The sequence below is a fragment of the Cydia splendana genome, chromosome 25, assembly GCF_910591565.1.
Source record: "Cydia splendana chromosome 25, ilCydSple1.2, whole genome shotgun sequence".
Lineage (NCBI taxonomy): Eukaryota > Metazoa > Arthropoda > Insecta > Lepidoptera > Tortricidae > Cydia > Cydia splendana.
In genome coordinates, this window is record NC_085984.1 from 10,703,547 (window position 1) to 10,715,623 (window position 12,077).

The window sequence follows — 12,077 nt, forward strand, 5'->3', positions numbered from 1 at the left end:
ATTTACTTCATGACTTTTCAGATAGAACGGATAAACAATTTGGACGAAAATATTAGTTTTATTTCAATATAAAAATATTTAATTACTGAAAGATTTATTAAATCTTGATTTTTTACTACTCATATTTTTTGAATGCATAGACACATGAAACAAAACTTTTTTGAATGGGTAATTAACCTCTACATTGTCTGTGATATATTTGGCAGTAAAATCCAAAATGGCGACGAGCGATGACGAGCCTATGCATTTATATGAAGTTTTTCAAAACTGTTTCAATAAAATAGCGAATAAACAACAAGGTGAGTGAAAAAATGCATACCGTGGATCGTCTCGCGTTTCTCGATTAAACTTTCGCGGTCAAGTGAAGTGTTTCATTGTGAAATTGGACCAAAGTGTTTGCGTGTTATGCCATTTTCAGTATTGAAACTCAACAGCATTTTTTCAAAATACGCCCAAAATCATCACCTCACGTGGTTGAAATGAATAGTTTTAGTATATGCATTAGTCAATGAAGGTGATATGATCATCAAAAAGGTTTCTACACGGGTTTGTAAGCCTGAAAAGGCTATGTTTTGATCGGAGAGTGTATTGTCAAAATGTGCCTTACCATTGTGTCTCAGTTGGTTTTCAGAGCAAAGCTGAATTGTTTCGCGAGTTTTATTTACTTTGACGTAAACTCTGACGCTTCGAGCAGGTAAACTAGGCTTTATTGACCGGCAGTATTGTTAAAACTGCCGAAAATTCATGTTTAAATTATGTATTCTGTCTATGCATTCTCGCTTGGGATGGAGACGATGGAGTCGTTTCTAGGGTATATTGATACATAGATGGCGAATTACCGTTTTTATGTTCTCTTTATGCCCATGTTTACAGTATGAATTTGTTTATTTACTCATCGTACGCTCGGACTAGAGACGCCAATGTCGGACGCTATAGTATGCATAGACTTAGTTACGTACTAAGAGACGAGAAGTCATAAACAAACTAAAAAAATATACAAGCGGTTTCATTATTCTAATGCCGAACAAAAATATCGAAACTTTATTTATGGATACTTATCTACTTGTTTGATTTATTGTTGCTGGGTGGGCAGAGATAAACAATGGATTTGTTTTATGGATCATAATTTTTAAATGGGCTGAATAATGTCGCAACCTTTGCCTTTTCCTCTTTGTTTTATTTTAGTTAATTTGTATTATTCTCTAATTGGACTATTTTGTCTCTTTCATATTGTAGTATTATACTCAAACACACCCACTTTGTCAGTAGAAAAAGGCACACAATTAAAATTTTCTACGGCAACTATTTTTTTTTAATTTGCCGCTTTTTTCTACTGTGGGTTTACTAAGTGGGTGTGCCAGAGTGCATCACTCCAATAAAAGGAACAGATGAAGCTTTTTTTTTCATTCTATGGTTACTGACAAATTTGGTCTGTCTTAGTATGAAAACATTTTTCAACATGTCTAATATTCAATAGATTTTTTTCTGGATTTCCTAACATCATGGGATTAATATTCAATAGATTTTTTTCTGGATTTCCTAACATCATGGGATTGCATTTTTGCATTAAGGTTTGTTATAGTTTTACCAGTTAACCACCAAAGAAAGAAAGACAAATAACAACATAGATTTATAGATCAAAGTCTATGTATAATTTGCCACTCCCTGCTAACTATGTAAAATGCCTTGTTAGGCTACCTTTTCACTAATGCAGAGATGAGAGGATATGTGTAGGAATCAGCCAATGCTATTGGTTGATTCAGGCACTTCTTTCATCTTTCCTCATCTCCGCCTCAGTGGACAAGCAGCCTTAAGCTCTACAACTGCTGCAGAGGTGTTTTCTGCTCTCAACTCTTTTCCTGTAACCTCATATTGTCTCCATAAATATCTTAATTGTTTTTAATAGAGGCAACGGCCAATAGGCTTGTGCCTGCTCAGTCACTACAGAGAGCGCTCCGCTCTCGGTCAATCGGTCAAACGAACTAGTTCAGTCTTTTAGTTCCTTTAGTTCAGTTCGGTCTTTGAGAGCTGGGAATGTATGAATCGATTTTACAGTAGTTTTTTCCTAAATCTTTGGCAACTGAATTACGATTCAAGTTGTACGATACTATATGACGATTAAACATCAAAAAGCTAGACATAATAAAATGATATAAAAAATACAGAAAAAATATTTGATAGTTCTTCATACTTTTCAGGTTTAGGACTGTTTGTCACTCTTTTATCTCGTTCGCACTCGTGCCAGCGTCATTGTAAACCATTTCGTTCAGTCTATTTTCTGTTTCACTCATGTCAAGCGCTCACCAATCCCACTGAACTAAAGGACCTAAAGACCGATTAAGAGCGTACAAAAAGATTTAGTTCCTTTCGGTCCTTGATGGGATTTCATTCTTAACAGTTCTTAGTTCATGACCGACACAAGCCTAACGGCCAATGACAATGACTCATCATCTACTGAATAATTTATGTTAACATTGAAAATCTTCTTCTTCCTAGTCGTATCCATGAGGATAGAGTCATGAGGCTGAGGGATGTGACGAATGTGGACACTTTTCACTAGTGCTCTCCAAGCCGCTCTGTCTTGGGCCCAGTGCATGCTAGCTTGCAATGTGGCGTTTGTCATTGACAATCAAAAGGATTAAAATTAACATTGTCTCCTTGACATAATGGGGTCGGCCGGTCGAAAGTATTTAGAAGATGGCGCCAGCATAGCTTGCCCAGTCAATCCCTAGAAATGTGTTAAATCTTTGTTTTTTTTAATGGAATTTTATGCCCTGGACATTTGGCCTTTTAAGCCAAATGTCATAGAAAAAGGGGCATTTCGCTATTTCGGAGTTGGACCCATAGTAAAAGTTGCTCAGTATAATCCCAAAACCTCCCTGGCAACGTGAATGCACTTATTTTTTGGCCACCATGTAAGAATTGGAATTCGCTGCTTTGCGTGATCTGACTTGGCCATTTTTTTCCTGAAATTTTTACCATTCATTATATTAGTCCATTAAAGCTTAAAGTTACTGTAAAAACGAGAACAAGGACATATGACTGATTGTCAGCTCATATTGATTTCAATAGGCTAGCTCTACGACAATTATAACATGTGCTGATGACCTAAATAAGACCCTATTATGACTGGTTAAGGTATATTGTAGAATGATGGCTGTGGCATATAAAATTGTATATCTTTTAGCCACGTTTGAAGAGACGGTTTATGCGTTCAGGATAGTTTTTGTTCACACGAATGTTCCGAATTATCTGCAAAACCTGGTTTTCAGTAAGGGGCATTGGGATCATTTCGTAAATAGGGTAATTTTGAAATTTGCTCATATCTACACCACAGAATAAATAATAGTACTAGGTACAGAAGACTCACTCTCTAACAAAACGCGTCTGTTACGATCAGGACAGATATGGCCGCTAGGTGGCGACAGCGCCACACGCGGCTTATGGCCAGCCCTAAATTGGTGTAGAACGGATGTACTTTTAGCTACCTGTAGCAATTAGCGACGAAATCGCGGAGTGAGCCACGCCTGTCTACACTAAAAGTACTAAACTAGGAGCACTTATTATTTTAGAAACAGTAAGCAAGATCAGTGAGGCGACACTCCTCATTTCGGGTATTCTCGGCTGCGTTCGGCTCAGCATTGCTCCGGGCAATTATTAGGGTTTACACGACTTGACGTCCCTTAGCGTGGACGACCACAGATAAGATAATGACTTGAATTTTGATAACCCTAACTAGCTGAAAGAGATAGTGCCATACATTACAAAGAGACAGCATGATTCGTCCCTGAATCGCTGTCAAATTTCGGTTTTGTAGGGCACTCTTACATCTTGCCACAGGACACTTCCTGTGGTATGATGCCATCCATGCCATTGTCTATTAGACGTCCTTGATTGATTTAATTATTACCATAATATACCATATTACCATCATCCGCACTGTTAACTGACTATTTTTAAACCTTATTTTGTAGACAATAGGGTTCACCGATGGTCAAGAGTCTGTTAGTCCCGGTGGTTTCGTAGTCGTCGTAAATACGTTTTTACGTTCCCGTGAATTATCGCGGTTGTTAAAAACAATAAAAACTATAATGGGTGCTTACGGTGCGCTATAGGCGTAGATTACCTCACGTAGAAACTGCATTATTAAGCGTTTAGGCTGCGTTTCCACCAGGGATGTGCGAGGATGCGTAGCGAGGGATATGTTTGTTATGAACCAATAGAATCAATTAATTGACACCTATCCTCGCTCAGCGCACCCCTGACGGCAATTTTCTATTTAATTTTAACAAATACATCGCTCGCTACGCAAGTACGCATAGTACACATATATCCTCTCACATTTCTGGTGGAAACACTGCCTTATAAGACTCACCTTCGAACATGAATAACTTATGGAAAAACTGAAACCATGCCCTAAAAAGTAAAAACTTTTAAAATACCGCTTAAAACATTTGTATAATTTATTTGGGTAGTTTCGGAACGAACTTTGTACGAACTTTTATATTTATTAGTGAGGACGCGGATTTTCTTCATGCATTAAACTCATACAAAATTCGCTACGAAACTACAAAACTCAATTGGCTTCCAATCCGCCGCCGTAGAGATCTTCACACTCTTTCTCTTCTCTTTAATGTTCTTTTTACACCTTCTTCTCCTTTATACCTCTCTCAAAAATTTCAATTTCTGGCTGAAGGCAGTGGCCACCGTCTGCGTTCGAGCGCGAATTTATCACTTGCCATCCCTCCTCACAAATCTCGAGGATACAACAAGTCCTTCGCAGTGCGTCCAGTGAAGCTGTGGAATGAGCTGCCTGTTTCGCTCAGGCAGGCACAATCGGTTGCGTCGTTCAAGGAGAGGTTAAAGAAACTATGGTTATCTGATCTGACTGATTAATTTGTCTATATTTCTATTGTATAGTTGCTTTATATCGTTCTAATTCTTTCCAATTTTTAGTGTATTTTCCCCATTCCTTTTTGTGTAATATATGTATGTTTATCCTATAAATTTTGTATGTATTTATATCCTTTATCTTTCTGGTACCTTGTTGTACATTTTGCTGCATTTGTCACCCTCTTTTCACTTTCTCCTCTCATCTACTCAAAGGTTAACTGGAAGAGATCCCTCAAAGGGATAAGTTCGCCTTTGTACTTCTTACTAATTGTATGTTATTTTTAATATGTCTTTTTGTACAATAAAGAGTTTACTACTACTACTACTACTACAATACAATACAAATACTCTTTATTGTACACCTTAATTTTAGAGCATTTAATACTGCCGAAACTCTGCCGAAAACCTTGCACAATTGTGCAAACTTTTGTATGGACAGACGTTTATCTGACGTGGCTATTTGTACTTACGTTACGTATAAATAGCAGTGTTGGCCGAAAGTTAATGCGAATTGAAAATGTTGGCCATTAACCATTATAAATTGAACCTTAAACCGTAACGGACGATTACAGATTACGGTTCAATTTATAATGGTTAATGGCCAGCATTTTCAATTTGGATTAACTTTCGGCCAACACTGATAAATAGCCATACATTTGAAGTACCCCTCCCCCGCAAAAATCGGCAGACTGTTTTGTACAGAAAATGAAAGACATGGCGTCTCCAGTTACTAAATGCTCTAAGACCTTAACCTTTTAACCGCCAGCAATTTTTGATCGAGCGTGCTCGTGTCGCCACGCGTTGGCATAGTTACGGGAGTTATAAATGTGCTGTAAAAACCAAATCAGATCTTTGTCTTATTTATCAGACTGTGGCGAAATGAGCTGGATATGTAATATCTTATATATCAGACTCTGGTGGTTAAAGGGTTAATAGAAGAAAACAGAAATAAAAGCAGAGATAAACTGTTGTTTTATCACGGTCTTATCGCTAAAAAGCGATCTCTTCCAACTACCTAAATAATACGAGTGGTTCTTTCGAGCTATTTTCCCCCTACTCTCGTTCTAAATTCAACAGGTATGAAAGTAATAATTTTAGAATATTTTTATCTATTACCTCTTCTTCTTCCTCGTCTTATCCCGGCATTTTGCCACGGCTCATGGGAGCCTGGGGTCCGCTTGACAACTAGGCAATCCCAAGAACACTAGTTTTTACGAAAGCGACTGCCATCTGACCTTCCAAGCCACAGGGGAAACTAGGCCTTATTGGGATTAGTCCGGTTTCTTCACGATGTTTTCCTTCACCGAAAAGCAACTGGTAAATATCAAATGATATTTCGTAATAAGTTCCAAAAAACTCATTGGTACGAGCCGGGGTTGGAACCCGCGACCTCCGGATTGAAAGTCGCACGCTCTTACCGCTAGGCCAACAGCGCTTTTATTTTTGTCTATTACCTAACTTCACCAACATCAACACACAACATGTCGCCAATAGCAACTAAAAATTCAAGTGAGTGAAACCGTTGTCGTCTAAACAGGCGGCCTAGCCAAGGTGACAATCGCTTGCGCTTCGCCATCGAATCGCTTTGTGTCTCTCTATCGTCTTCCATATTAGTGTGACAGTTACAGTTGCGTCTCGGCATGTTGTCTATGGGGCCAGATTATCTAACTTTTTTATTTTTCAAAATATCGAAGCCATGGGGGTTTGCGAGGGAGGTCTAAAGCTGACAGAGAGCCACAACTGTAATTTCGGTTCGTTATAAAATGAGATTTATTTAAAAAAAGCGCTGGTGGCCTAGCGGTAAGAGCATGCGACTTTCAATCCGGAGGTCGCGGGTTCAAACCCCGGCTCGTACCAATGAGTTTTTCGGAACTTATGTACGAAATATCATTTGATATTTGCCAGTCGCTTTTCGGTGAAGGAAAACATCGTGAGGAAACCGGACTAATTCCAATAAGGCCTAGTTTCCCCTCTGTGTTGGAAGGTCAGATGGCAGTCGCTTTCGTAAAAACTAGCGCCTACATCAAATCATGGGTTTAGTTGTCAAGCGGACCCCAGGCTCCCATGAGCCGTGGCAAATGCCGGGATAACGCGAGGAAGAAGAAGAAGATAAAATGAGTTTTATTTGATAATCGCTAGTTTGGTGGCCGCTGCGCGGGCGCAGGCGCCGTGGGAAAGCGTTTAATTGCGCGCAATGAATCACGGTTAATAGATACTATGTACTGCGAAGGCCGCCACATGTGTCTATACTGGACGGTCTGAACTAGAGATGCCCCGGATAGTGGTTTTGGCCGAATACCGAATATTCGGCCCCCCTCTCGACCGAAGCGCCGAATATTCGGCATGACATGCGAACATTTTGAGTCGCAATTATTATGAAAACTGTTCGCCAACAAAGCAAAACGTTTGCTAAGATATATTTTTCGTTGAACAGAATTAATGAAGGTAGTTATTGTCAACCAAATCAGATCCAGGATAAAAATAAAATATTTTGTAATCAACAAATGCTCAAAAATGGGTCTTCGTATTTAACAACTTTCCAAGAATACATTTTAAATATTAAATAATAAATATACCTAGTTTTTGGTTATTTAAGTTGTGTAATTTTTCTTTTTAGGTAGGTGCAACAGATATTCGGTATTCGGCAGAATAGTAGCAACATTCGGCCGAATACCGAATATTCGGGAAAAAGGCCGAATATGCCGAATTGCCGAATACCGAATAGTTGCCGAATATTCGTGGCATCTCTAGTCTGAACCACAAAATAAGTACTGTTTAACCCGTTTAATACAATTTCTTTAATTAGTACGCTTTCCCGCTAAAACGCGTATTACGATTGGGCCGATTGGCCTCTTTAGGATCTTCTAAATTTAATTTACCTAATTCTCAAATAAGGCAATCCACTGGAAATAGAGTTCTACAGTCTACGTAAGCTATTGCCACTCATAAAAAATGGCTAAAAATTGGTTTTCGCGCCTTTTTGAATGAAATTAAAGGAGTTTGCCAGAGTATCTTGACTTTCATGGCAGAATGTTCGCGATTCCATGACGTCTCCCACACGGCAATGCGGGTGAAGCCGACGCGGCTTTAGTGGGCAAGGACCTCTCCCTCTTTTCTCGCTAAGAGAAAGGAATGGGAGATGGGAGTCCCACATAACCTCGACGCCTCCTAGGTCACAGAGGGTATGCGTAGCAGCATTAATACATCGTTAAAAAAAAATCTTGACAGATAAAATAATATAAGAACCTCATAATTTCTTCTTTGTCGTCACACTCTTGTCAGAGTGGTCGTGGTCGTCATATCAGGGCCGGTGGCAAGCTTCACAATCCGTCGCCATTCCTCCCGTATTGTACATTCATGGAGTGGTCCATTGATTGCATTTATGACTAGGTCTGACCAACGCATTAGTGACCTACCGCGCCTTGTTTTTCCTTGCACTACAAGTCGTTCCGCAGATGTCTCGTCCCGACGTATAATATGTCCAAAGAAAGTGAGAATACGACACTAGACGATGGAAGAAAGACGCTGTTTAATACCAAGTTCCTGGAGAGTTGAGACGTTGTTTCGGAACCTCACCATAACTCCTGTAAATTCTTTGGCCTCTTCATAAAATGATTGCCAAACGTAACGTAAAGCTATTACTAGAAACGTATCGCGGTGTTTACATATTTACTGCGTGTTTGCACAAGTGTTATTAATTTGTTTCGACCACAGACAAGACATCCTCCAGACTGAGCATAATAGCGCTACCCCCTCTGCCACAAATATACGGTAGTTTTACTCCATTTTTGAGTCAAAGTGTCTTTGTGTGACGTCCGTGTCTTTGAACAGACCAATCACGGCACGGGACGGGACCTCGCTCACCTCGTCCCCCGCACCCCCGTATTTTTGGCAGCATCGGGTTCATGAAATAATTGCTCTAAACTCCGTCTAGAGGATTCCCTAGTCTATGGTTCCGACTAAATCCACACGATTTGGTCACGCCCTCTATTCTGTCTTCTGGAAGGTTCTTTACAAGATCTTCTTTCACGCATTATCCCGGCATTTTGGCTCATGGGAGCCTGGGGTCCGCTTGACTACTAATCCCGATATTTGACGTAGGCACTAGTTTCTACGAAAGCGGCTACCATCTGACCTTCCAACCCAGAGGAAACTAGGCCTTATTGGGATTAGTCCGGTTTCCTCACGAGGTTTCCCTTCACCGAAAAGCAACTGGTAAATGTCAAATGATATTTCGTACATAAGTTCCGAAAAAACACATTGGTACGAGCCGGGGTTTGAACCCGCACGGATTGAAAGTCGCACGCTCTTACCGCTAGGCCACCAGGCCCCTATTTCACCAACGTGACAGGTGCGACAATTCGACAAGTCTCATTGTTGCTGACGTCACAGGCATCCATGGACTACGGTTATCGCTTACCATCAGGCGGGCCGTATTCCTGTCACCATCATTATATTATTTAAAAAAACTTTATTATATCGGCAAAAAACAGGTATTTCTCTTGTGATGTTTATGATGATAATGATGACAATTGTCACAAGATTTCAAAGAACTTTCGGTAATTCTTGACAGCAAATGAGTTCTGTGTCGGAATTCGCCAACAAACTGTTCCGCAGTTTGGCGAAATTTCAAATGTGTAAATTTGTTTATTGTGTATGTTAGAACTAAATAAAAAAAAAATTCGTGACAATTGTCGTATTTCTTGTGACAATTGTCGTTAGCTTCGCAAAATAAGTACTTATTTACTGGCGATATAGTGGACTTTTTTTTAATTAACATGTTGGTGGCAAACAACCACACTGCCCGTCTGATGGTAAGCGGTTACCGTAGCCTATGGAGGCCTGTGACGTCAGTAACAGTGATGTCGACAAATGCTACATTTGTCACGTTGGTGAAATAGGGCCCAGCGCTTTACAAGATCGATTAAAAAATAACAACGGCTAACGTCTGTTTATCTCCCAAATAAAATGACGGTTCGATTGGCCAATGAAAATAAACGCGCCAAACTAAGCACAGATGGCTCTAAAATCGTTCTTAAATTTTTATCAATTTTCCGAATATTTTTCAAGTTAAGAGATTTTATTTGGTTTTAAAGAATTTATTTCTCAATCCTCAATCTCACTGTCCAAGGCCCTAGATCACGCGGCCGCGGTAGGCCTAAGAAGCGCTGGGTGGACGTCGTGACAGCGGACATGGAAGAGAACAATCTCACACCTGAGGATGCCGAAGACCGGGCAAAGTGGAGAAGACTGAGCAGGAAAGCGGACCCTGGCGCTAGGCCGGGAAAACGCTAGGTTGAACAAGAAAGAATTTATTTCTCTCTTTAAAGTCTTGCGTTTAGGGTACAATAGTGTAAAACGTGACCTGATATGCCCTATGTAAGCTACAAGTATGCGTCGTGTCGCGCCTATCATTGCCATTGAGCATCTTGCCTTATCCGTACACACCCGTTATGGCGAGCAACACAAGATAAGAGAGGAAGCGGAAGCGGTAGCGGGTGGGTATGAGAGGTGGGGGATATGCCCGAGTCGGGCCCAGCTCAGCAATGTGTTGTGTGGCGACAATCATGCGAAAGTAGCTTGTCTTGTCTAAGTATGTTACCATTCATGGCTAAATTACTGACAAGGGTGACTATTGGAAAGTAGAAAGCTTCCTGGGACTTTTATATTGGAATCCACCCCGGCTTAGGGTAAGGGCACAGACCGACTCCAACGCAACGGAGCAGCGTGGCACTGTTAGCAAACACATAAATAAATATTATAGGACGATCTTACGCAAATTGACCCCTAGCTCCAGTCCCACTGTAAGCTCAATAAGTCTTGTGTTGTGGGTACTAGACGACGATTATATAAGTAAAGTATATGTATATAATAAACATACATAACTCAGGAACAAATATTTGTGAAAGGCCTAAAAATATTTGCCCTTACCTGGATCTGTACCCAGGACCTCACGCTAGTAGGCACTACCGACTAGCTAGGCAATAATTTTGCATTTAATCAGTGATAATATTTATCGCTACCGCCTACCGCCTCGCCTGTAACTTGTGACCTTACAACAAGTTACCATCCTTTGACATATTCTGTACCTGTAAATATTAATTTATTTACTGCATTACTTAGTAATCTACAGGATGTTACGATTTATTTTCTACAATTAGTTTTCCTGTTAGGATTATCTGATCTGATTTGGATTATGATCTTTTATAATAGAATGTTGACATGAAGCACACAGCTCACCTGATGGTAAGCGGTTACCGTAGCGTTGCCGACCCTTTAGAAACCTGGCCCCGTAGATAACATGCCAATCGCTAACGCTCCGTAGCGAACGAAACGCAACTGTCACTGTCACACTAATATGGAAGAGTGATAGAGAGACACAAAGCGATTCGATGGCGAAGCGCAAAGCGCAAGCGATCGTCACCTTGGCTAGGCCGCCTGAGGCCGCTTGTATACGGTCGTTTTCATCGGACAACGGCCCGTGCTACGCGAGTACAGTCAGCAGCAGAAGTTGCTAAGCGGGCGAGGTGTTCAAAATGATCTTGACGTGACTTTATTATTAAGAGAATAAGAGCGTGTCAAGGTAATTTTGAGCACCTCGCCCGCGTAGCAACTTCTGCTGCTGACTGTACACCCAGTTTTATAAGTAGCTACCGACAGCTACAGCTAAAACAAGACATCGTCGTCTAAAGCTACCTTTCCACAGAGGTGCAGATGAGAGACGGGAATCAACCAATAGCATTGGTTCTCTTCTCCGCTTCGCTGGATTACAACCCGCACGTCACCTGTCATCTCCATTCGTCTCCACCTCAGTGGTTAAGCAGCTTAACATGGACTTAGGTGGTTAGTTATAGATGACTACAGCACTCTGGTCTTACTAAAGGCCTGTGCACACCGGCTTGCGTGTGTTGCGTGAGGCATCAAGGTGCAAGACGTCGGATACGTCATTACCAAACTTAAATTGATTTGGGGGGGGGCATGTTGCCAGGCATAAGCCCTTGCTAGACGGTCGCCGACAAGCCTTCTAACCGTCTGACCTTGGTCTGTCCTTGGTCAGTTTTGGTCAAATTTTGTTGGTAACAACTGTCTACACGGTCCGGGACAGACCAAGGCCACGCGGTTTCAAGGCTTGTCGGCGACCGTGTAGCAGGGGCTATAGTGATGGCAGGTGGGCCAAAATGTTA

The 12,077-nt window shown here is 40.9% G+C and overlaps 1 protein-coding gene across 2 annotated transcripts in view; it reads left to right on the plus strand.

Annotated features, from left to right (window-relative positions):
• Positions 1-194: 194 nt before the first annotated feature.
• The window catches only part of LOC134802928 (protein daughterless), a 182,602-nt gene continuing 170,719 nt past the window's right edge, over positions 195-12,077 (plus strand). For both annotated transcript variants that reach the window (XM_063775653.1, XM_063775655.1), the window contains exon 1: positions 195-299. In XM_063775653.1, coding sequence (XP_063631723.1) covers positions 218-299 — 82 coding nt within the window. In that variant the 5' untranslated portion in view covers positions 195-217. The remainder of the gene's footprint in view (positions 300-12,077) is intronic.